Source organism: Medicago sativa, chromosome 3 (assembly GCF_051527215.1).
Source record: "Medicago sativa cultivar Bolivia chromosome 3, Bolivia_mono, whole genome shotgun sequence".
In the NCBI taxonomy this organism is placed as follows: Eukaryota; Viridiplantae; Streptophyta; class Magnoliopsida; order Fabales; family Fabaceae; genus Medicago; species Medicago sativa.
The window spans coordinates 94,526,090-94,552,543 of record NC_140751.1 but is presented as its reverse complement, the minus strand read 5'-3'; the positions used below and the strand labels follow the sequence as shown (position 1 = coordinate 94,552,543).

At 31.5% G+C, this 26,454-nt stretch overlaps 2 protein-coding genes across 2 annotated transcripts; one reads left to right on the top strand and one right to left on the bottom strand.

Moving 5' to 3' along the window:
* The first annotated feature begins 3,126 nt into the window (after window positions 1-3,126).
* CSLC12 (Cellulose-synthase-like C12) lies at window positions 3,127-6,641 on the top strand. Its single transcript, XM_085756156.1, has 5 exons — window positions 3,127-4,099; window positions 4,206-4,514; window positions 4,705-4,995; window positions 5,092-5,205; window positions 5,609-6,641. Exons 1-5 carry the CDS (start codon window positions 3,335-3,337, stop codon window positions 6,236-6,238), a joined length of 2,109 nt encoding a protein of 702 aa, XP_085612282.1. The 5' UTR covers window positions 3,127-3,334; the 3' UTR covers window positions 6,239-6,641.
* A 10,959-nt stretch (window positions 6,642-17,600) lies between these two features.
* On the bottom strand, window positions 17,601-21,430 carry LOC146942215 (AP2-like ethylene-responsive transcription factor ANT). Its single transcript, XM_085756155.1, has 8 exons — window positions 20,790-21,430; window positions 19,957-20,602; window positions 19,701-19,783; window positions 19,350-19,438; window positions 19,181-19,254; window positions 19,034-19,084; window positions 18,869-18,945; window positions 17,601-18,518 (listed from the first exon to the last, which is right to left on the bottom strand). Exons 1-8 carry the CDS (start codon window positions 21,106-21,108, stop codon window positions 17,860-17,862), a joined length of 1,998 nt encoding a protein of 665 aa, XP_085612281.1. The 5' UTR covers window positions 21,109-21,430; the 3' UTR covers window positions 17,601-17,859.
* Between the last annotated feature and the right edge of the window lie 5,024 nt (window positions 21,431-26,454).

The following is a 26,454-nucleotide window of genomic DNA, read 5'->3' as shown; positions in this document are numbered from 1 at the left end:
TTAATGTACAAACATTTTTTTTAGTCTGAACATGATTCGTTTAAAGTATCACAAACAAAAACCAAGAAATTTTAACAATTAGAATTGATAAAATTTTAGCCTTAAAACTCTAATATATATGTAATTGAGTTAATTCATGAACTAAACGAGTTATATAATTTTTGTTAAGTTCATTTAACTAATTAACAATCTTAACTTTCAAATCACTTTTGTTCATAAACCAAATTCAACATGTAGATTGTTAAACCGAATTTAAAATTATATTTGAGTTGACCCGTTTCATTGTCGTATCAGTCCTATCGGCCGAAATCCAACTTCCTTCAATGCTTTTTACTGGTTTTGAGCAATGCAGGGAATATAATAATGTCTTTGTAGATGAGTGGGCATATGGATGATGGCTTGAAAGTATCAAAAGTGTTCATTCATAGCTCACACCAAACATCAACATGCGAATCATCTCCTTCCTACTCTTCAATTAAACTTGATCAATATGTTTGAGCTGTCTTAATGCGTTGCCATGAAAAAATTGGGGTGTGGGTGTGCGTGTGGCTAATGTATGTCTCTCATAAATTGCCCCTATAAAATTATTTAAATTCGAGGATGTGGGGTACCATGGAGGTTGGGTTTGATAGGTCACTCTATGTTGCTTCTCTAACATTGATAAGTTGGAAATCTAAATAGAGCTTTGAAAGTCGAGTCCGTCGTTTGTGTATAATTAACTTACCATTATAACACTTACTCCTTTATTGAATAAAATCGACTTGAGTCTCACACTTTAGAAACGAATTCAATATAAAGTTATATGACACATATGAATTTAAATAAAAGAGTTAATGTCAAAAAGTGTTAAAAATAAATGTTACTAGTAGCACTTCTCTTCACCATATTAGTTATACTTACAAGACCTGAAGTTTTATTATGGACTCGATCAACATTCCACCGTTCAATGATATGTATATATAATAAAAAAAAACCTAGGTTTTTTTTTTTACAAGTATCGATTCCCATCTTCTTCATTTGGTGTCAAAAAGTTTTTTTTTTTCATTTAATTCCCCAATATGATATTAGCTTACACCTTACATCCCACTCTCTATCTCTAAATTCAAGAGCTTGTTTGTTCTTTTTTCGTTTTGTTTATGGATATATGCTTTTTAGCATCGATATTGCAATTTCTCGTGCTAATTTCTTTGCACTATCTTTAAATGTCAACATCTTATTATAAGCATTTTTTCATGAGCAAGTATCTACTCCAAAATACATTTAACTATACTAGTTATATTTACATATATATCCTATCTAATTTTATATATTCTTATCTGTGTTCGTGCCTCATAATATCACTTATTAGCTATTTTTTGAAGGGATTACTTATTACCAGCTATTATGTCTCTCTTTTATCTATCCTTCTTTATCTACCTTATCCACTCCTATCTGTCCTACTCCTTATATAAAAAATGTATAAGAATACCCATACAGGATAATGGATAATTGATGGCTTAACCTTACCCCATTTATTTTTACCAAAGAAAGAAATATGGTTAGGTGTGATTTTTGCTATTTTAAATTTTGTTAAGTTCTCTCAAAAAATTTTGGGGAATTAGTCACTTTAGTCCCTGAATGGGGAACGATTCGTCAATTTAGTCCCTGAATGCAGATAAATTGCAAAATAGTCCCTGAATGTAGACTTTGTTAGTCAATTTAGTCCCTGAATGCAGTCTCCGTTAGTCAATTTAGTCCCTGAATGTAGACTTCGTTAGTCACTTTAGTCCCTGAAATTGACCATGCAGGGACTGTTTTGCATATTATCTGCATTCAGGGACTAAATTGACGAATCGTTCCCCATTCAGAGACTAAAGTGACTAATTTCCCTTAAAATTTATCTCATCAAACTTTATGAGCAGTGCCAGGCAGTAGGTTTAGCCATTAAATTATTGCAAAAATAGCAAATGAGAAAAGTGCTCGTCACGCCGTTGGGTATTCCACTCACTAAACTTTTTCGTAATACTAACAATAATAAGTAATGATAATAATAATAAATAAATAAGCTGATTAGGAGCTTGGAATTAGCGTTACTGTGGGAAACTTTAGACCTGGTCAGCTCCTAAACGGGGACGGCTACGGACCAAATTAAAACATAAAAATTGTGGTTTTCAAACATCATTGTTACTACAACAAAAAAAAAATACAGTTTGAACTTAGGATAATTGATATTAAATCATTATATCATTTTAGTAAAATTAAGAAAGAAACGATAGACACATTTTGGCTTTTTTACGCATTGGTTTGCGCTTGGCTGTTATAGAGCGTGACACTTCCTCTGAACTCTTCTCAACCCCTGACGTTAATTTTTACCCTAGCGGTAATAAAATTTATGTCGTAACAAAAAGATAAAAATGATCATTAGTGATAAAAGCTTTTGGAAATTCTATTTTTTGTCTCACTGGCGAAGAAAAAGACCCACCACCAGAATGTAGAAAGAAAGGAAGAATCCAATCCAAGTTTACAGTAAAAATTCAGAATACAAAATATGCTTGTAATAATAACTTAAAACCCTTTTAACTAACATTGATTCATCCTTCATCTGAATAAAAAAAATTGGAAGGTTCGAGTTGTATGGTTGTTGTGAATGTTTATTGAAAATTAAAAGGAGTTGGTGGTAAACAAGGAAAATCTCGAAAAATCGTGTGTTACATGATTTTGTTACCTTTTTATCAATTGTCGCATTTATTATTATCAATTTATCATTACCATCACTAATTTATGACGATGATTAATCTCTTCATTAATCCCTTCCCATAATTGAATGCAATCAGAGTATAGTTACGCCAAAATACAACACCACTTTTTTTGTGTTTGACGGAGAAACTGCTTTTCTGGGGTTGAATTCTTCTACTTTCAATTTTTTAATCAGAAAAAAGAAATTCTCCGAATCAAAGACATAAACGTGCTGAGCTGTTACCCTTTATGTTACCCACTTTTTCCATTTAGGTTTTTGAAACCCCGTTTTGTTGTAAGTTTTGGACACATCCAAACAGGTCATAACATAACATAATCATAAACATAACATAGTGTTCTTTCTTTTCTCTCTTAGAAATATAAACAAACAGTTTCACTACGTATAGATTTGTTCCGAATGTCACAATTGTTTTTCGACGCATTGCTTTGCTTTCTTCCTCCACGCGTCTCTCACCGTCATCATTTCTCGTTTTCATCTCATTTTCTGACAATGAGATCAAACTTGTAGTTCTTCTTCTTCTTCTTCTTCTTCATTTTTTTTTTCAACCCAAAAAAAACCCAGAAAAAAATTGTGTGATTTACAAGATCAGAGACAAAAATGGCACCTTTGTTCAATTGGGGTGCGAAAGAAAGTCACAAAGGAACACCAGTGGTTGTAAAAATGGAGAATCCAAATTGGGACATTGATGAACTTGAAGGTCCTTCAGAAGAAGATTTACTTTTAACAACACCAAAAAATTCTTCTTCAAGAGACAAAGGAAAAGGCAAAAACGCTAAACAACTCACATGGGTTCTTCTCCTTAAAGCTCATAGAGCTGCTGGTTGTTTAGCTCAAATTGCTCCTGCATTGTTTGGTTTAGTTTCCGCCGTCAAACGCCGCGTCGCTTCTGGTAGAACCGACGCGGATATCGACGGTGGTGTTGGTGGTGGTAGGGAAAAAGAGAACCCTACAGTGAAAAGTAGGTTCTATACATTCATCAAGGTGTTTCTATGTTTGTCGGTGTTTTTGTTGTGTTTTGAGGTTGTTGCTTATTTTAAAGGTTGGCATTTTAGTGCTCCACATCTTGAATTGTGGGCACCGACATTTGGTGTTAGGGATGTTTTTGATTGGTTTTATGCTAGATGGGTTTTGATTCGTGTTGAGTATCTTGCTCCTCCTTTGCAATTTCTCACAAATGCTTGTATTGTTCTCTTTCTTATTCAGAGTATAGATAGATTGGTTCTTTGTTTAGGATGTTTTTGGATCAAGTTTAAGAAAATTAAACCTGTTCCAAAAGGTGGTGATGTTTCAGATCTTGAATCTGGAGATAAGTGTTTCTTCCCTATGGTTCTTGTTCAGATCCCCATGTGCAATGAGAAAGAGGTAAATTACAAATTTGCAATTACTACATTAAATTGTTTGTTTGTTTTGTTGTTATGTTGATGTAATTAATGATGTTTTTTGTGTTTTTGTTGTTATGTTTTTTAAGGTTTATCAGCAATCTATTGCAGCAGTGTGTAATTTGGATTGGCCAAAATCCAATTTTTTGATTCAAGTTCTGGATGATTCTGATGACCCAATTACACAATCTTTGATTAAGGAGGAGGTTCATAAATGGCAAGAAGAAGGTGCCAACATTTTGTACCGACACCGTGTGATTAGAGATGGGTACAAAGCTGGTAATCTGAAATCAGCCATGAATTGTAGCTATGTGAAAGATTATGAATTTGTTACAATTTTCGATGCCGATTTTCAGCCTACTCCTGATTTCCTTAAGAAAACTGTTCCTCATTTTAAGGTACTACTAAATTGATTGATGATTAATTTAGGTTTCTTTTTTCTTTTTGATCTTTGTCGTTGTTGAATTATTATCTATGTTGTCGTGTAGCTTCAAGAAATTATGGTGGATGTGTCATATATTTTGGTATATAGTTAATAATTAATTAATATTTGATTGGATTTGGATCCACTTGGTGATGATGCTACAGGATAATGACGAATTAGGACTTGTGCAAGCTAGATGGTCTTTTGTGAACAAGGATGAGAATCTTCTAACAAGGTTGCAGAATATTAATCTGTGTTTCCATTTTGAAGTGGAACAACAAGTGAATAGTGTTTTCCTTAATTTCTTTGGGTTCAATGGTACTGCTGGAGTTTGGAGAATAAAGGCTTTGGAAGAAGCTGGTGGTTGGTTGGAGAGGACCACTGTGGAGGATATGGACATTGCTGTTCGAGCTCATCTTCATGGATGGAAATTCATTTTCCTCAATGATGTGGAGGTACTGCAAATAAAAGACATTGATTCACACACCAAATGTTTGTTTTGTTTATCTTGGCTTATTCATTTTCTGATTCCAAGTTGTTAATGTTTCCAGTGCCAATGTGAGTTACCTGAATCTTACGAAGCTTACAGAAAACAGCAGCATAGATGGCATTCTGGTCCAATGCAATTGTTTCGCCTTTGTTTGCCTGATGTCATAAAGGCCAAGGTATGTGTATCTCAATTCTCAAGGCCCTTCTCATGGAAATTTTGTTTGAGACATCATTTTGGTCTTTAAATGTGTGAGACGTTGTTACGGTAGTCCCTGAATGCATCGAAATTACCAAAAAAAAAGGCATACATAAATGCATCCTTCGTTAGTTTGTCACGTTGTTTTGGTCATTGAATATGTTTTCTTTAGTTTGTTTGATCATCGAGCGTGTATTCACATTCTGTTAATCATGTTGTGCCGTAAAATTACTAACAAAACACTGCTTAGAGATGTTTCTTTAATCTAGACTACGGTAACGACATCTAACACGTTTAGAGATCAAAATGTTTCTTTATTTGACATCTTAATGTTACAGTTGTGCTTATTATGGATTATGGATATGAATTGTGCTTTCTTGCAGATAAGCATATGGAAGAAGTTCAACATGATATTTCTCTTTTTCCTTCTTAGAAAGTTGGTGTTGCCATTTTACTCGTTCACTCTATTCTGTATAATACTTCCCATGACAATGTTCGTACCGGAGGCCGAGATTCCTGCGTGGGTTGTTTGTTATATCCCAGCAGTCATGTCATTTCTCAACATTCTTCCAGCTCCAAAAGCTTTTCCTTTCATAGTACCGTATCTCCTATTTGAGAACACCATGTCGGTTACAAAATTCAATGCTATGATCTCAGGCCTATTCCAGCTAGGAAGTGCGTACGAATGGGTAGTCACTAAGAAGTCCGGTCGTTCATCGGAGGGTGATCTAGTTTCATTGATTGAGAAACCAAAGCATCAACGAGGGTCATCAGCACCTGATCTGGAAGAAATGAAAGAGGAAATCAGGAGACAAGAGGAAAATGTGTCTAAGAAGAAGAAGAAGAAACATAACAAAATGTATTTGAAGGAACTTGCTTTGGCTTTTTTACTTTTAACAGCTTCAGCAAGGAGTCTACTTTCAGCTCAAGGGATTCACTTCTACTTCTTGCTATTCCAAGGAGTATCTTTCTTTTTGGTTGGTCTAGACTTAATTGGTGAACAAGTAGACTGAAAAAGGAAAAACAAAAATAGTAGTAATAACTGGACTATGTACAATGTAGAGTTCGATACACGATGAATTATATACATGGAAAAAGCAAGGGTGCACCACCAAGGCTCTATGAATAGAATCACTGGAGACAACAATTTATTTGAGGGCTCAAGAGTGTTTCTTTTGCTTGCTCATACTCCTCACTCAGCTACTAAATTCAATTCAACTCAATCAATGTGAGAGTACATTCTGTTATTTGTCATCATGGATTGATAAAGAAGATTTTGAGGGCTTTTTCATTCAATGTCTATGTTTTACCCTCTCTTTTTTTCTAATTCATTTTTGTAATTTTATGTGGATTCTTTTTCTCAATGGACCATTCTTTTTTGTAAGAAAATTTGCGGTTCAAAACTTTTTATTGTCAGGAACAGGTGTAACAATATTGTCCTTGACCTCATCCTGTTTCTATTTTTTCTCCAACGCTTTGTATGAAGCAATGTAGATAGAATACTTTGCTGACTGAAATTTATTCATGTCAATTTTTTGAAGTTAGCTGTCATGCTAATATTTTTGCTTTTAAACGGTTAATGAGTTTCGGTTAACGATGAATTGAGTTCGAATCCTAACTCAAACAATTATTAGTTGACTTTATTAACCTTCTAACTGAACTTTAGATTACTAACCTTGAAGCATTCCTGATCAAATGTGTGTTTGGTGTCTATATGCATCATTGTCTGACACAATACCAACATACGTAATTGCATTGAATTATGCCATTTTTTCAAGCTATTTTCCGTGTCGACGTATCGGTGACTATGACATGTTCTTGCTTCATACTACACTACTGCATCCCTTTCCTGAAAATTGCAGGGTTAAAAAAAATATCTCCTTTACAGAGTTTGAATGTCGGTCCTTTATGACTTCTTTCAGCCCTTATACCAAACTCCAGGCAACTTTTAACTCGGTATTAAAGAATTTAATTCTGATTTGTTGAGACTGTAGATAATGAGGCGCCGATAGCAATTGAAGGTGGTCCTGTATGCATTTGCTTTAAAGTTGCCACTAGTGGTTTGTTGTACTCATTTACTTGAAGCACAGTGAAGCTTTGATGATGAATGTGTCAGTGTGTGCTAGGGCATTGTACTCTTACTCTACATGAAAAGGTAAATTGAAGTAGTAGAAGTTTCAATGTTTAATTTGAAAGTGCACCGCTATAAAGGGACCATGCCCCATTTTGGCCACAAGTACTGCTAAGAAAAATGTAGTTCAAAGACAACCGAAACATGTACCTTGTGTGATAACAATAAATACTAGTAGATGATTTAATTTTGTGGCTAAGGTTTGGTCTAACTCTTGTAGCACGTGGATGCAAGATTCGTTGCATATTAACATCAATGGGTTGGTTACAGAGTTCTGTAGTATTCTCAAGAAAATCCTATGTACTGGTAGTTAGACAACTGCTCTATCCTGTTTGGTTGAGACGTGACTCAGCTCATGGCAATGCCTCTAAACTAAGGAGCACATGAATAGACCAAATTCACGTCCAAATGATACTAATTACTAATTCTAATGTTGTGCTTGTATGAGACTGTTGAAGAAATACTTGTAAAATTAATCTGTACTATATTTCATCAGTGATGCTATTTATTTTTGGTACAATCAGTGGTGCTATTTTAGTTAGTATAGAAGATAAATATGATTCACCCAATCATATGATTCATCTAAATGTGCTTGTATGACCCTACGACTGAAGAAATGCTTATATAAATTAATTTGTACTATGCATACCAAGAAGGTGCATATTCTTTTTAAGGAACTTAGAATATAAGAACTTCATTATTAAGTGTATTCGACTTAAATCACTTGTAATGAGTTACATTACGTAAATTTTTCTAGAAAATGTGTGACTGAAGAGTAATCATGTTAAAAAGACCCATTTAATTGAAGTCCTTATAAAGAATATTGATTCACTTTGTTCCATAAGTGGTGCTATATTTTTTGGTACAATCAGTGGTGCATCTTTAGTATAAGGATAAATACAATTCAACCAATCAACGCATTTCTTTATTGGAAAAAACGGTAGGTAAAATTGATGACATTTTCCCACGTTTTGCTATATATGAATTTGAGATTCAATCGTGCTTAAAATTTGGTAGCTCTAAGTTTTCCGTTTGTTTTTGTTTCTTTTTTTAATGTTATATTTCTTACCAAGTATCTGAATTTTGATCAGGCTTATTGTTAGGAAAAAAATTATATAGAGGCCACAAAAAAGGACCAATCAAACTTCTTTATAGAGATTAATCATCAACAAAGTCGGGTGATATTTCACACCAATAATATAGTTAAAAAAAATGTCAACCAAAAATCATTCCATGTTTGTTGGAGCACTTAATTAGGAGGCTATTTATAAGCGTAAATCCGTAGAACAAATGAAGAGATTTGATGGTTGGTGTAGAGTAGTGAATTAGTGATGGAAAGGCAGGTAGCAGTGGCATGCATTTTGTGGGACTACTATTTCACAATTTGATGTTAGGTTGGTTAGGCCATGTTTGTAGGGGCCACTCCATTTATATACGTAATTGACAGCGTAAATGAAGCTCTACATCCACACATTTCCATTATTCACGAGTATGATTTTTTTTTTTTCCCTTTTTCTTTTCAATTTCTATTCTTAAATTTTGTAGTTTTTTTTTAAAGCAAGTAAGGTGCAGACAGTGAACAACTCTAAACAGGTTAAAATAAAAAATAAATATTATAAAAGATTTGGGATACAAACCTCACCCGGTAAAAGAAAAAGGGTTTGTCTAACATGTGCAATATTGCACATGTTAAAGCAACTAAAAATAGTAAATTTTTATTGAAAAAAACAATTATCTATTAATCAGTTATACATTTAATACAAAATATAAAAGTTTCGATGCAAAGGTACTACTATTTAAAACTTCTTAACTTGTGAAATTTGCACATGATAGAAAAACCCAAAGAAAAAAAAACAAGTAAAAGTAATCCTTTGGAATAACAAACAATCCAAAGACAAATCCAAATTCGGAGCAAACAACTCCGCACAACATGAACAATCCAAAAGCCAAATTGCAAAATAGATTGGTGTGTGAATGTTCGTTGACACCGAATCTAGATCATGATAACCAGTGAATGAACTAAACTAACAACACGTAAACAGATTCATCTACCAATAACTCACTGCATCAAAAGACAACAACAAGAATCAACGACCCTTTTGAATTAAACAATCTGCAACCAGAAGAGACAGCCCATGCTTGAAAGACAAATTTGTTTCAAACCTAGAAGAACTAGTCACTTGATGATAATGGTGGTTTAGCGGCGCAAAGAAGCATAACCAAGCAAGCAAGAGTCGTCGTAAGCGGTGGCACAAATAGACCAAAACTCAGTGAACCAAAGACGAAGCCAGAACCGAAACTAAATCACCTAGAATGTAGTATTTGTGAAGAACTGTATCCTGCTAATAGATTGATATACATTGATGCTCATATCTTATTAGGGTATGGCACTTTCAGACTAAGTAGTTATTCATCCTCTTCTCGAGGTTTGAAGGAATATTTATCCACATCTAGTGATCTCACGTCAATTGAAGTACACAAGAGATTAGATTTATCCATATACAAAGTTTACAAACACTATCGCTTTTGCTATATAAGTTTTTTTATGCACACAAATTTCATTATTCAATTGCTCAATTTTTAATCTGCGACAGAAATTTGTCTTTTCCAAGTCCTTCATCTCAACTTGTTCTTTAAGAAATCTACATAGCCTTTGAAAGCTCTTTAGGAGTTTCAAAATATTTATTTCATAAACATATTCAACAGATTTACCAAATTCATTTCCACATCTATTCATAAAAATACATGGACAAATGAGATCATTTATGCATCCCTCCGTTAGAGTCAAGATCGTTTTAGCCACTATAGAGAAATGTTTCTTAGATAAAAAAAAAAATCTGAACACAGAATTTATATACATTTTTCAGTTTCTATATTTTTTTCTTTCTTTCCTCAACACACGTCCGAATTATATCTTATCTTATTAAGTAGTATCAAATATGTGCAGGGATTGATACAATATGGGGCAGGCAGTGGCCTTCGCATTTTCTCCCTCTCTTATCTAAATTAGTTAGTACATGTAAATTATGTTTACCCATATATATTAATAATTTAATACACACGATACTTATGTATGTAGTTTACATAGTTACTACTAGTGGGATATATTAGTGCTTCACTTGCAGCTAGCATTTTTCTTTCTAAAGAATAAACTGCAGGACATTGAAATTAAATTAAAATGCATAACATAAGGACTGAACCCCCTAACTTTGGCATCACACAGAGTGACTTGACAGCTGTGGTAACATGAAATTTTTGTCAAATTAATTTCATGCATCTTAATTAAAGGAATTTATTTATATTTTTGACTTCGTGTATAATAAGTTTTTCAATGTTGTCTTATTCAAAGACTTTTGGTTTTTTTGGGAAAAGAAAATTGTTCTTCTACGAATCAACACAATTGCTGCAAATTTTAGTTTGTCTTTATCAACATGGCCTTCGACAAATCTTTAAAATCACATGCAACAGATTTCACTTCTTAATTTCTACCAAAAGGCACGAGAAAGATGGATTATTGGCTTAGGTGTCATTCTCCTAACCAAATGAATGAATGAGCTCTCAGATGGATAGAGCACCCACCGAATAAAATGCGTAATAGAAGGAGGAGAGTATTCCTTTCTTTTTCCACTCAAAAAAGTATTCCTTTCTTTTTGTGCTAAAAGATCCCTTTGTTTATTTAAAACATGGGTAGTGTTAACTTGTGCACTGAGAGCACATGTTAAAAATCTAAAAATGTACAATTTCCAAAATATTGAATGCACAATTTCTAACAAAATATTTCTATCTTTAGTTTCTTAACTTGTGCGGCACAAGATATCATTTCCCTTAAAACATAGACCTCCTATCGCTATTATAAACAATAATTTATTATTAAATAAGACATATATGTGGTCTATGTTATAAATCATATTGATCATTTATTTAATGAATCTAAAAAGTGATTTATTTTTTTTACAATAATGATTAGAAAATGTAGTTTGTTTTCTTTTTTGCCGTTTCTCATAACTAATGAACTAGATCATCAAAATAAAGATGGATTTTTTTACCACTTATCGATGAAATATTACCGAAATCTTATATTAGTGGTAAAAACCCGGATCTTATACTCGAAGTTTTGGATTTGTATCATCTAAATCTCTTTGAAAATTGGGTTGGGTTGGGCTTCGACCAACCCATTGATCCATATAAAAATTGGGCTGGATTGGACTATCTCATCGGGCTTCGACCAACCCACTATCAATATTTTCATTTGATTTTTGTACAAAAATTATAAATAAATTTAAAATTTATTAATAAACAATATTTAAATAACTAAACATAATAAAAACGGATAAATTTAGCTCAAAGTTTTAAATTTTAAAGTTTATAAATTATTAATTTGATTCAATTGAAGGAATAAATCTAAAGTTTAATTAATATTCAATGATAATGTACAAATTATTTACGCTTCTATGCCTATCCAATCATATTTTAGCAAAAAGATAGTTCTGACTAACTAATACATCAAAAATACTTAAAAAGAGTAAATAAATCAAAAAAGAAAACCTTAAGACAAACTGAGTCGGGCTGGCCCATAGCCCGCATGAATTAGGCCGAGCTCTAGAATACATGGCCCCATCACAAATGAACTAGGTCGGGCTGTCCCATTTATGTAGTCGGACCTCCCTAGCTGTACCAAGTTAGACGGGGATAGTCCATTTGACACCTCTAGATATCACAAGCCAAATATGGGTATTTTCATTAAGCTTACAGCTCTCCGTTACCATATCAATCAAAAACTAAAAGTCACGTTTCAACATGAAGGGAATCACATGCTTCAATCCTTTGTGCATAACCTTCTAGACTTTGATCATTTGAGTCCCGATAATTTTTATTTATTTGGCAACAGTGAGATCAGTTTTTAGGAGATTGATTCTTTATCCTACTTACAAATATTGTCCTTTCGCACATTTGTTGTTTCTTGAGTCTTGAGACTAGTAAAATATTTGCTACATATTTTCTTTTTTTTAGAAACAAAGGGGCCTAAACTCATAAGAAGAAAAAACTAAACCAGGATCATGATCGCACCCCATATTTGCTACATATTTTTAAAACAAGATATTTTTTGTCTGAAATATATAAAAATAAATAATGAATACACTCCAATTGTTAAAATATATTTAACGATTCTCTGCATTTTTGTCAATAATTGCGTGGGTTTTGATTTTGCACTAGACCCATGTAGCTAAATGCTTCAGCCTCTATTGAGAATATGGGCTTTATTTGGGTTTGGTCAACTACCACATTTTGGAAATTTTACTGATGACACCTACAGTTAGTTCCCATACCCTTTCAAACGCTGCAAAATTTCAAAACGGTCCTAGAATAATTTAAATAAACTGAATTTTTTATAAAAATATTATTGTTGACCGTATAAAAAATTAATGTTGCAAACATATTTTTCAAAAATATGGTACATTAGTCCTCGTGAGCATAGCTCGGTTGGTAAGGACAATGCATAAAATATGCAAAGGTCCGGAGTTCAAACCCCGGACACTACCAAAAAAAAAAAAAAAGATATATATATATGGTACAGTAAGGAGTTTTTTCTCTTAGTTTTTGTGTTCCGGATGTTTCTTTTATGCAAAATTTAGAATGCATATATATGGTACAGTAAGGAGTTTTTTCTCTTAGTTTTTGTGTTCCGGATGTTTCTTTTATGCAAAATTTAGAATGCATATATGTTCCAAAATTTTCAATTGCTGAAAAATCTGAAATTCAAGATTTTTCATTAATTCATATTTCTTAACATAAATATTCCGAGTTTTCAAAATGTAAAACATTTGATTTTTCTGCATCTATAAAGAGGATGACTATTGTTGCTCGACAAACAAAATAAATGAAAAAAAAAATGCTGGAGCAACAACAATGCTTATTTTACAAAGAGTCATGCTAACTTGTGCTCTAAGACATAAGTTAGTGAGGTAAAAATGGAATTAGAAAATAAAACTCTGTATTAAAAAGATAAATTTTTAAGATATTAAAACATCATTTTTAAAATTATTTTTTTATACCGTATTAGGTTCTTACGCGTTAGGGTACGAGTTAACATTTTTTTTGTGACTGCCATACGATGCATCAATCCTTACATTATAATCCCATCATGTATACACGTTACATAGATGAATCCCAACATAAACAAAAATATTAAATTCAACATAAATTCAAAAGATGAAAATCCTAAAGTAGATTTGAGATTTCGAAGGTGGAGTATGTGACAGCATTAGACGCCTCCCTTGATTAAACATGGCTCGTTCATTGTGGAGACACATTATTCCCTCTCATTGTGTAACAAATAACAACACAACATTCACAGGGTTATATATGTCTTGGTGTCCTATTATTGTAGAATAGGACATATCTATTTTGTAGTTTTAACAAGTATTCAAAACTATGACATGACAATGTTATCATTGTTCTTTAATTTTGTTGTTGTTTTTCACCCAACAGTTGCCTTGTAGTTGTCCCGTATGAAAATACTACAAGAATGAGCAATGTGCACCCCACAAAGCAACTACTACCCCTCAATCATGCAAGGATTTTTTTGACAAAAGGGCTAAACTACAAAAGGCTATGTATATTAATGGGCCGCGCGTAAATTTGTCTCAAATATGAAACATCTTAGCTAGCTTCATCTTTATTTTCTGAGTACCTTATTGTTCAACTTTTATTATTTTCACGTTGAAATTCAACTACCACATTCACATTCATTAACTTCATATCCTATTCTCAAGTCCTTTCAATGCAATTACATTAATCCTGAAAAAAAATTCACTAATTAAGATTGCAAATCCTTGTACTTAAGCTAGCTAGCACTATAATCCAGCTCATGCGCAAGTGCTAGCTTTTCTTTTTCCAAATATATATGACTTTATGAACTTATATATGTTTGTGTGCTTAAGCTGTCCACAATAATAAGATTTGTAATCATATTTGTTGACTAATTATTTCTTTGGATGGAATTGAAATGGATCTTACTTTTTGTCACTGTTAAGAGTGAGTGAGGTGTGCATCTTTAACTTTCCTATCTTTTCTACGAGACTTGCTAGCTTTTTGACCATCAATTGTTAAACTTTTGTTTTTCATGCAATCTTCTTCTTGTTGTGTTTCGCTTTTAGACATTCCCGCTTTTTCTTTGTCAAAACTCATAGCTAATGTTTCACTTTTAATCCAAATTAAACAAAATAACAATGAAAAGAAGATAATTTGTCTCTTCTCATTTGCACCGTTTTTATCAGGAAAAAAAAAAAAGTAAGCTTACCGCCAAAAGAAAGAAAAACATGCGTCCATATTCGGTGGAATATTAATATTGATATTCACTCACTAGTAATTGGAAATAAAAATGACACTTAAGCATCAAAATTTTGATGTCAAATGAGGTGGTTCGGCATGATAAGTAAAAACGATTTAAATAAGATAAGACCGACTCATTTATTATCAAATTACATATTATTTAGTTTATTATTAAATTACATAAATATTGAATAACAATTAAACTCAAGTTTTATTCCTTCGATGAACAAATTAATAATTTATAAACTATAAAATATTAAGGGGAGCCCCTAATATAACCTTTAAATAAATATACAAGTTATAACTAAAATTATATCTTTCTATTAAGTTTATATATTTAAATATAACCTTTAACCAAAATCACAGATATTAATAAAAGTTGTTAGAGTAATGATTTTATTATAAAAATATGTTAGTTTTACATATCTATCTCAATAGTTATTAATATCATATATAGAGATAGAAACGAAATTACGTTTTTCAAATGGTAAATTAAACATAGGTAATTTTGTAAAGAACGTCATAATGTGAAATTGAATAAAGAACCTTATAAGAGAGAGAAAATGAAAAATGAATATATAAGATTTGGATTTTCTAATTTATAAACTTCAAAGTTTTAACTAAATAAATATCTTTCTATAAGTTTACATGTTTAAATATAACCTTTAACCAAAATCACAAATATTAAAAAAAAATTGTTAGAAATGAAATAGTTTTTCAATGGCAAATTAAATTACGTTTTTCAATGGCAAATTAAACTTAGGCAAATTTTGTAAAGAACATTAATAATGTGAAAATGTGTAAAGAACCCTACAAGAGAGAAAGAAAAAGTGAAAAATGGTTACATAGGATTTGGATTTTCTCAAATGAAAAAAAAGTTTGATTAAATAATGTAAAAATCTAAACCATTGAAAACGAAGAAAAGCATTGGAATTTGAAGAAGAAGAAGAAAAGGAGAGAAATTATGGAAAATATTTTTTTTAAGAAGCTAAATTAACCCTCCTAAATTGATACCGGTGAGAATCGAACATGAGACCTTAAAGAGGAGCACACTCTCAGGTCCTAAGCCAATACCAAAAAATTATGGAAAGTATTAATTAGTGCTTCAAGGACATCGGTTAAGGAGGCAGATATAATAAAAAAAAAATAGAATTTGTATAGTCAAACTCTTAAAAGTATAAAGAATACTTTTTTTGACGCAATTGTTTTTTGTTGGGACTTCCGTTAACATGATAAAAAAATTATTTAAGAGTCCTCGTGAGCTTAGCTCAGTTGTTACAGACAATGCATAAAATATGCAAGGTCCGGGGTTCGAACCCCAACTACCAAAAAAAAATTATTTAAGAGTTGTTGAGTTGTGAAAAAAATTATATAAGAGTTGTTGAGTTGTGAAAAGTGAAAAAAAAACAGTAGAGATAATAATTGAGAGATACCAATGCGTTAATCCAATCAATTGAGAGATACCAATGCGTTAATCCAATCAGGATGGGATCATGAGATCAATTATCAAGACATACGAGGTAAATCTAATCTAATTTGGTTAATGACAGAGTTTGATACTGATGTCATGTAAAAATTGTCAGTCTCATTAATTAGTGTTCTCTCATAAATTTAGTACTCCAATTTTGGTTGTTAATGTCATAAATGAATTGCAATTCTTTTACGCAACACACACTCACACACACGTTATTATTCAGAGATTGCATAAAATGGAAGTTTGAGACATTTGCATAGCATAGCAACATCAAACTCAAATTTAATGAGATGAACTAAAATAAAAGTAGTTAAGTAGTAATATCATGAATAAGCCAGCCATCTAAAAAATTTAAGTTTAGCATGTAGTATTTGACTTTTAAATACATGAAAAATTATTGCACCTATATGTTAATTAAAAATTAATCATGGCGAATGGTATGAATGAACATATACAGTTACTAATACCTAACCCATCTATTTGATGTGGCTGCACTACTTTTTTTTGCAATTGGTTAGGAGAACAACTTTTTAAGCAAAACTGTGTGAGTGAAGGTAGCTGGATTCATTAACCTGCTCAATGGATCATTAATCCACACCCCATTATAAATCAATCACTAGAACCTGTCATTTTCTCTTATTGTTAAAGGTGGTATTAGTATAAAATAATTTGGATTATTAACACATTATTACAAAATATATACAGAAAAACAGCTATTCACCATATTGGCACATTCAATTTCAAACTACAAGGTTCCAGCTTTTCCGGCATTGATTCCTCATTGTCGTCCCATAATATTGTTATGGTCAAAAGAATCAACAATATTGACTCACTTATATTGTTATGCACACGAAGGAAATCCACACACGTGGGAAAACACTTGATAACAATATGGACTCAAATTGTGTTAAGTCCCTAAAGTATATCCACACAAGACATGAAATCACTTTTACCTCCCAATTATATAAAAATTATTATATCTCTATTGAATGTGGCACTTAGATTAAAAAAAGTTTATGTGATTTTTTTAACGATGAAACAACTTTTCTTTTAAAAAAAGAAATTTGAAGTGTCCCCAGTTAATTATGAATATTTGGCCTTTTTCATGCAAGAATCACTTAGTTATTTTTCCTTTTGAACAAGGAATAGAAAATTTAGTTAACTTTAAACAAAGCTAGAAAAAGAAAGGTTTATGCAATTATAGTGTTATGAAGATTAAGGAGCTAGTGCATTAGTAACAAAAAAAGAACATGATGATTTGGTCAAATGCAATGTCTTTTATATGCATTATTGAGAAACAATGAGTTGGTTTTGTACTTAACAACCAAAGTAAAGTTGCAACTCAAAAAAGAAAAAATTCAATAATTTTAGGGCCACATTCATATTTTCAAACATCATTTCACAGAATTTAATCATTAGTGTCCCCTTTAATTAATTCTTTCCCTCCAATATGCATATTCTCATTCATTCCAACATATAGCCAAAAGGCTAAGTTTGTTAAGGCCAATGTTACCCTTGTGTTACATAAAGAAAACAAAGTGGCCCCAAAAGTCCTAACATTCATTCATTAATCCTCCAAATTTCCCAACCAACCCTTTTTAAAAAATAAATATCCCCATATGTTTTTCAATACATAATTTCTTTCCCTTTTTACCCTTTTTTTTGTCATAACATAGTAACAAGGAGATATAATCTCTCTAGGTCTCATTCCATGCAGCAAAAACTGGGAAGTGAGACAAATTGATTGAAGATGCTGGCCTCATTTGTGTAGCTACTTGTGAAGGAAACCAAGAACTAACAGCAACATTAGTGGCAATTTTTGATTCCATTGAAGGCTTTGGAAAGAGTAGTGAGGGAGCAGTTTTATCAGGACTAGCTTCTCTTGAACTGCTTAAACTTGTCACCAATGATGATGGATTTGAAAAATGTGTCCCTATTTTGGTAGAATCATCCAAACCAACTGAATTAATACCAACAAGGTCTTGTAAAGACATAGAGAAATCAGAATTCTTGTAACTTCCATCAGAATTCACAATGATTTTTTGATCACAACTATTTGATTGCTGTTGCTGCAAAACCATCTTCCATTTGGAATCATTATTTTCGTTAACGTTTTGCGCTTCAGCAGCTTCTCCATTGGTCTGGCTCGATACATTAGTACTACGATTATATTCATGAACTTCGGTCTGTGGATCCTTATCTTTGATTCTCCTTGCATGCTGACCAGAAAGAAGAGTATTGCTAGCCATGATCCTTTCAACATCATATTTAGATATGTCAAAATTTGTAACAGCATTTGCTCCACGGAATTTTATTGCTGCTACATCATATGCTTCAGCTGCTTCCTCTTGAGTGCCTAAAATTTCATTTCCAAGAAAGAAAAAAAATTACAAAAAGGCATTACAAAATTCTAAACTTTCCTTACACCATTCTATTAGAGATTCCCTTTACAGCCTTAGAAAAAGTGGAATTTTGTGCTCAAAGTAGTAACATGTTCAGCCTTATAAAAGCATAACCAATCACTTGTGTTTGGGAAAAGAAATACTGAAGCAGAAAATGACATAAGTAAATTAAATTCCTATGAAGGAATTTACTTTAAACGATGCTGAACTTTAAACATACATAAACATTCCCTTGTTCATAATTCAAATGCTTAAATCTTTTGTTAACACATTTTTAGTAACAATGTTGGAGGAATCTACTTACTGAATGTTCCAAGATAAAGGTCCTTGTTACCAGCAACTCTTCCAATCCTTGCTTGCCACCTACCATGTTGGTGATGTCTGCAAAACATAAAAAAAGTGATTTAGCTCAAAAACCAACAGTGTGACAAATTCAAATGAAAAAAAGGGACAAGAGAACTGAATAAACCTTGTCACGCCTCTGTACATTGATGCACCCCTTGAGAATCCACTGCTTTTTCTGCAATAATAAATGAATACTAATCCATCATGATTGTCATATAATTATGTTAACCTTTTTACTACAAAATAATTGCTAATTAACAGATTTATGTACCTTCTCAAATGTGCAACATATTCCTGCCTTGTCATATTCTTCATTTCCTCAAGTTGAGTATGGTAGTTTTCTAGCTGCAAAATAAGAGAGAATAAAAAATGTGATTCTTAAGCACATAATAATACAAGATTCAAAGCTAACAAGAAAATGCTAAGGAGATCAAATGTACCGGGAAGTTTATGTGTGTTGAAGGTCCCCAATACTTAAGAGCTGCTTGATCATAAGCTCTTGCAGCTTTCTCTTCCATATCATAACCACCTTGAGTTCAAAAAATAAAACCAACAAAGTCAAAATTAGAAACAGTAATAGCAATGATGGTGAAACTTGAAAGTATTGTTTGTTTTTTCTTTTACTTGGTGAAGGAGAAACTCAAGACTTACCCAAATATACTGTAACATGCATGCAAAGTTTGATTAAATCATCATCCAAAAGCATGAACAAATAACACATGTGTTAGTATAAAATTTTAGTAGGAAAAAAGTACTAGTTCAAAAACTTGACTACTGTTTTTGTCACTAACCTTGTCTTCCTTTTCTTGTTTGTCCTTCCTTCTTGCAACTGTTATCCCATAAATGTGCTTCATATCTACCAGTCCATCTATGCCTAATGGAGAATAAACAAAATCCAAAGATAATCACCAACATGATAACTTAAGAAAGCACAACACAAACATATTATACTAGACAAAGTATAGTTAAATGTGACTACTTTTATCAAACAATGAAGAACACACTATGAGATAAAAAAAAAAATATAATCATTCAACACAAACTTACCTTGTGACACCTCTATACTGAGATGTTCTCTGTCCAAAAGTGTCAATAGATTTCCTATGAATAGGCTGCTTTTGACCAAGCTTAGCAGCTCCTCTTTTTTTAGCCTCCATAGTCACTGATTCTGTTCCAGAAGGTGAGATCTGTCTAGGAACAGTAACACAGCTAGATTGAGAACCAGGGCTCATTGAAAGGCTTAAAGATTGTAACTCGCCACTTCCTACAGTACGAACAACAAAAGAAGAACCACCACCAGCTCCACCATTATGACTCCCCATGCTAGTAGTGTTCATCTGCTGCTCTAAAGCTTGAGAAGCAGAATACCAGTTTTGAGGCATTTGGGAACTAGAAACATCAACATGGTTTATGTTTTCTTTAGATTCTACCTCTAATGGTGCTTGAAATAGGCCATGATAACCAAGTGCTGCATAATATGGATGTGATGTTTGTTGTCTGAAAGATTCTGAAAGAAGGTCAAGGGAATGGTCTGTATTAGCTTGATGAGGATCTGCATTTTGTTGGTTATTATAGTAGATGCTGTCTAAGCTTAAAGCCATTGCCTCACTTTCATGGCTACCATATTCATCACTACCCATTGTTGCACCACCAAGAAAATCCTCTAGTTTAGGAGATGAAGATGGCACCATCACTTCAATCATATAATAATAAAAACAAGAAAACAACATAATCATTACAGGGCCATATCTAACATTAATTAAAGATATAAAAATAACAACTTTTTTTTGGTGGACATAAAAATAAAAACTTTTTAAAGCACACAACACATTTTGAAGGGAATAGTAAAAAAAAAGTAGTATTTTTTGACAGAAACCAACCTTGTGATTGTGATCTACCAAGAGCTTCCATGATACAAAGTGATCCATCTGACTTGATAGGCATAACAGTCAAATTAGGTGAATGAAAGTTGTTACCATTTTCAGGAACACCATAACAGATTGTTGAGTTTGTGAAGTGAGAAGGTGAAAAATAGAAAGAAGCAGGAACAGTGTTGGAAACTGAAGAAGTTTGAGTTTGTTGGTAATGATGATGATGATGAGGAGAAGAAGTAGAAATGTGGGGTGAGAGAGAGAAACCTAACCAATTGTTGTTATGATTGTTGTCATCAGAGTTACTACTGTCATTCATGGACTTCATCTCGTTTTGTTTTTATCTTTCTTTACTTGAAAAAGGTTTCAACTTTGCTACTACCTAACAGAATCTATTTCTCTTCTCTTGCAGCAAGATTTTATATATACTCAAACTCAACTCAATCATTGCTCAGAAAATAAACTAATCATGTTGAAAAATCTACCTCTATTCTTCTGCTTCAGCTTCTGCATGTGAAGAAGTGAAATTTATTTTTATTTATGTAACAACTAGTACCAACCAAACAAACATATATATAAACTCATGAACTGAAGAAAGAAAACATGTGTGTGTGTGTGTGTGTCTCAGTCCGAAACACAACAAAAGTGGTCTCTTTAAACTAAACAAAAGGAATGAATAAATATTAGTAGTATGTGAGAGCAAAGCAAATGCTGGGTGGGGAGCACCCACTTCATTCCATAGGGATCTGTGTTATGAGAAAAAGACCACGTCTTTCTTTCTTTTCTTTTCTTTTTTTCTTTGTTTAAATTAATTAATTTAGGACACCCCAGCAGTTAAGTTAAGTTAGGCTTTTGTGTTAAACCCAGAAATAATAATAAGAAAAAGCATAAATATAGAAAAAGATGAGAATGTAAATGGTTGATTAACTATTTTGGTCAGCTACTGAGGCTAGCTGGCTATACATCTGTGTCTGCGTGTCTTGGAAACGACTGTGCTGAAGTACTATGTAGCTGAATGAATCTAGTGAGCATATTTAATATGGTTTTTTTCACATGTGAAACAAACCCTTTTAATATCGGCCCAAGACTATGAATAAATTTTTTGTTTGGTTTTGAGGTGATACTAATTGATTTTGATTTAAAGTAATTTAAATGCAAAATGATTTATATGTAGATATATCAATTTAATAATAAGCTGAATTATAAATTTGTATGTAAAAATCAATTTTAAGATCAAAAACAACAAATCTTAACTTTAATTAAAATGAACTTGTAAACAAAATCAATTCAACTCAAAGGAAACTAAGCATATCAAATATATTTTCAGAATCAAGTTTAGTCCCTTTAAAAATAGAACCAAACATATACAAAATCTACTCCATTCGATCAAAACATAATTACACTTATTCCATCCAGACTTAATTATAAACAAAATATAACTTTTTTAAAATTCATTAAATGATTAACGTATATTGCATACATTAACTATTTAATGATACTAAAAAGTAAAATTATGGATATAATTAAAACCAGAAGAGTGCATGGACCAATTCACATTAATTTCATCGATAATAAGAATTTTAGTGAATAACTAAATATTGAAATAGTGGTTCAAATAAAACTAAATATTGAAATATTACTAACCGTCTTTCCTTCTCCTTAAAAAAAGCATTCTACTTTAATTGTGCTTGTAAAAAAAAAATTCCTCTTTAATTTTAACTTTATCAAACTTTTTTGTTGTTGAAAAAATTAAATTCCCCCCACCACGCAATTAAGGAGAAAATTTCTTCAAGCTTTGTGAAACCTAAAGAATGATAAATTTTGCTTAAGTGTCGTAGCGCGGCGTATATTCAGGATAGAACTTAAAAGATAAAGAGCTCTAGGGGATGAAATCAAAGGGAAAAGTAGAAATATCTCCCAACTCTTTGAAAGTGTTTTTAGATAATGGTAGTTTTTTTTTTTTTTGTTAACCTTCCGATTTTGGGAGACGGATGGTCTGATAATTCGAAGTTGGACCATCAAATAAACTAAACATCCAAAAAGGTAATTTATCTTGTAAACAAGGTAATTTTATTGAATTAACTTTATCAAAAATATCAATGCACGAGATGAATTGGATTGAGAAAAATTATCATTCATTAAAGGCTTAATTCTATTGATTTCTTTCAAGGTAATTTTATTGAATTAACTTTATCAAAAATATCAATGCACGAGATGAATTGGATTGAGAAAAACTATCATTCATTAAAGGCTTAATTCTATTGATTTCTTTCGTTTATTTTAGATTTTAAGTTGTCCGTTTTATTTTAAACGTTTTAAGTTGGTTCAAAACTTTTACAACATTAATATAAGTTTATATTTTCTATTAGTTGACTGTTGCACTTGAAGTCTTGGAACACTTGACAAATAAAAAAACATATTGGATTACACACGTGGACGCCAACTTTTTTTTTAGGGATACCTGTAGACGCCAACTTGGATACTTCAAATAAAAAATATTACATAATGTAATATAATGTTTTAGTTTATTTAAAATAAAACCCAAAATTCATCATCATGTTCCCTCTGCCTCCTTTCATCAACACACATAAAACTCAGAATTCATTACCCTTCCATCAAGAAAACCAATAAATTCATCTCATAAATACGTAATCATATTTGCTCAACAATTTTCACCTTCATAAAAAAAAATCATATCAAACAACAAACTAATTCATCTAAACCTTCATCATATTTGCACAAAGAAAACAAAAAAAAAAATCTAGCAAATCATTAAAAAAAATTGGTTCAATCACACTAGTTTTCAATAAAATAAAATAAAATAAAAGCAATATACTGTGTATTTAAAGGTATCAAATGCACATTCTTATTTCATACCAAAATATAATTGAGGATTGTTATCTGAAACACAAAATTATTGTCCAACATTTTATGCATATACAATGTGGATATAGTTCATTTTTTAAATCAAAACAATAATTATGAACTGATGTATTTGCATATGGGGATAAATACATTGTCAGCTCTTTATTTTATTTTTGACAGGAGCATAGTCAACTTCTAAATTTTAAATAACATTTTCAATATAGCTTAGTGGGGGTTGAGCAAATATGGTTTCAGGATAATAACAAGAATATTGGGCAAGCCTTTATTTAACTTATGTGTTAATTATTTAACAGTGACAACGTAGCTGTGCACCTTAGATTTGACGGGAAGGACATATCTGCCCATGCGGTCATTTCATACAGTACCACCCATTCTGGACTGCACCACTCTGCTTTCTGTACACTCTATTTTCAATTTATCTTTTTTCTTGCCAAAATCTACCATGTTCCAGTTCGAATTTATCCAACATATTATAAGATTTTTCTTAATAACATTTTTAAGTCAATTGATTAAACATATTTAACCAATTATATAATATAAATTATTGTTAATTTCTACTGATATTTCTGTTTTTAACTTCGATGATATATTGCAAGAACATTTTTTTATAATTGATATTTTTACTGTATTTTTTATATTTAATGTTTTAAGGACATTTTGGTGACATTAGACCATCCCCAATGGTGAGGTCTTCACAATTTAAGACCCGGTGCCTAATAGATACCTCCATTGGAGAATTTTTTTTGAAGGTCTCTTAAGACATTAAGTGGACCCCACATCACTTTTTGATAAAATTATCATTTTTGAGTTGCTTTTGTTGAAATGTAAATGATTAAAACGTTATTAGTTTGACCCATTTAGACATTTTGTTAGAGGATCTCTATTGGAGTGGTTGAGTACCTATCATGTACTATTATTAAAAAATTATAAAAAAATGATGTGTCCATGTGGGACCAGTTTAAGACCTCAAGATTGAGGGTCTCTATTATGGATGCTATTGGTAATTGTTTTGAATTACAATATTAAATATTTTTGTACTCACACTTTTTGCGAGAAATAATTGATGTTATCTCATTTTTAAAAATATTATTTAAAATAAATAAAAAAGACTTCATTATTTTATCAAATAAACATTTTTTCCTCTATTTTTGCTTACTCATAGTATTGGTCCTTCATTTTAATATAAATCAGTTTTGATTCTATTTCACGATTTTGTGACTCAAATAGTGCGATGTCACACATGTTTTAAATAACATATCATATTATCTTGTAAAAAAAAAACATATCATATTATATGTTAATCTGAAATGATAAACACTCAGAAAATTAATAAAATAAATCCTCTTAAACTATGTGATTCTAAAATGACAATCCATTTTATGAGTGAGCAATAATAGAGATATCAAAATGATAATTAAATAAATGAAAATGTTAAATAGTATTTTTAGAATATTGGTTAAGAAGATATGAAAAGTGATGAAAAGTAATAAATTTAACGTGTAAAAAGTTAAGATAATATTGAATTTAACGTGAATTTACTACTTTTGATTTCCTTAACACTTGTTACCATAACCTTTAAAATAAATCTTAAAAAGAATATTAAAAAGTTAAAAAACCAATAGGACACATTAATGTTGCAACGCTGGAACCGTGAGTGGCAAACAATCCAAATCCATCGTCCACTGTCTATCCGAACAAAGAGAGGTTTATTTCATGGGTCATCCAATCTGACCTATGCTGACTACGTGACCCAATCTAAATTAAACTTCCGTTTTTTTTTTTTTTCCGGTGCTAGTCGCGGTTTGAACTTGACCATGCATATATTATGCATTGTTCCTAACAATTGAGTTAAACTTACGATGATAAACTTCGGTTCTTTGATAGCAAGACAATTACCATGCAATGTGTACATGCAAACATAAAAACTGTATTTCTTTACTTACTTATATGATCTGTTAAATAAATAAGTTGACTTTGAGTTTAATATAGTTCGATTCATTTGATTTATGAATCATTTAAATATAAATAAAAATATATCAAATCACCTAATAAAATTTCAAACTAGTAAAGATATAGATAAAAAAGGGGGTGAATTTGAAGTTTTTTTTACCATTGCTAAATCAGTCAAGCTGATTATTACAATTAACAAAGTAAACAAAAACTTTACATGTATATGATAGAAGAAAAAATAATACAACAAATATAATTTTTTGTATGCGACGTTCACAATATCAAAGGATGGAATAATAAGAGTAGTCCTACATTTTACTTCAAAAAAAAAGAGTAGTCCTACATTTTCAATGTTAATGACATTCAACATACATGCTTGCAATTCCTGAAAAAAAAAACATACAAGCCTGCAAACCAAGTAAAATTAGTCCCACACTCACAATTTAGTGCAAAATATGGAACAGGATCATCTAAAAGTTCATGGCATGCGTCATCTATAAAAGTTTATATGATTTTGAGACCAATTATAAGAGGTGTTGTCTCTCTCGCTACAATTAGTTTTTCTTTTCCTCTTTTGGTTCACTTGATTTGAGCTATAGAGTTGAATTTATCGAGCTTGACCGAGTGGTACAAGAGTTTGAAACGAGCTGAGTTCGAGCTGAAAAAAGTTTGTGATGAACTCTTGTCGAGTTTTAAGTCAATCTAATTTTTTTTTGAAGCAGAGCCAATCTAATTTTTATCGAGTCAATCTAAACTAAATTCGACTCAGTTCGACTCATTTCTAACCCTAAATACTTATTATTCTCTTTGTATTTTATTACAAATTATCTTAAAAAAA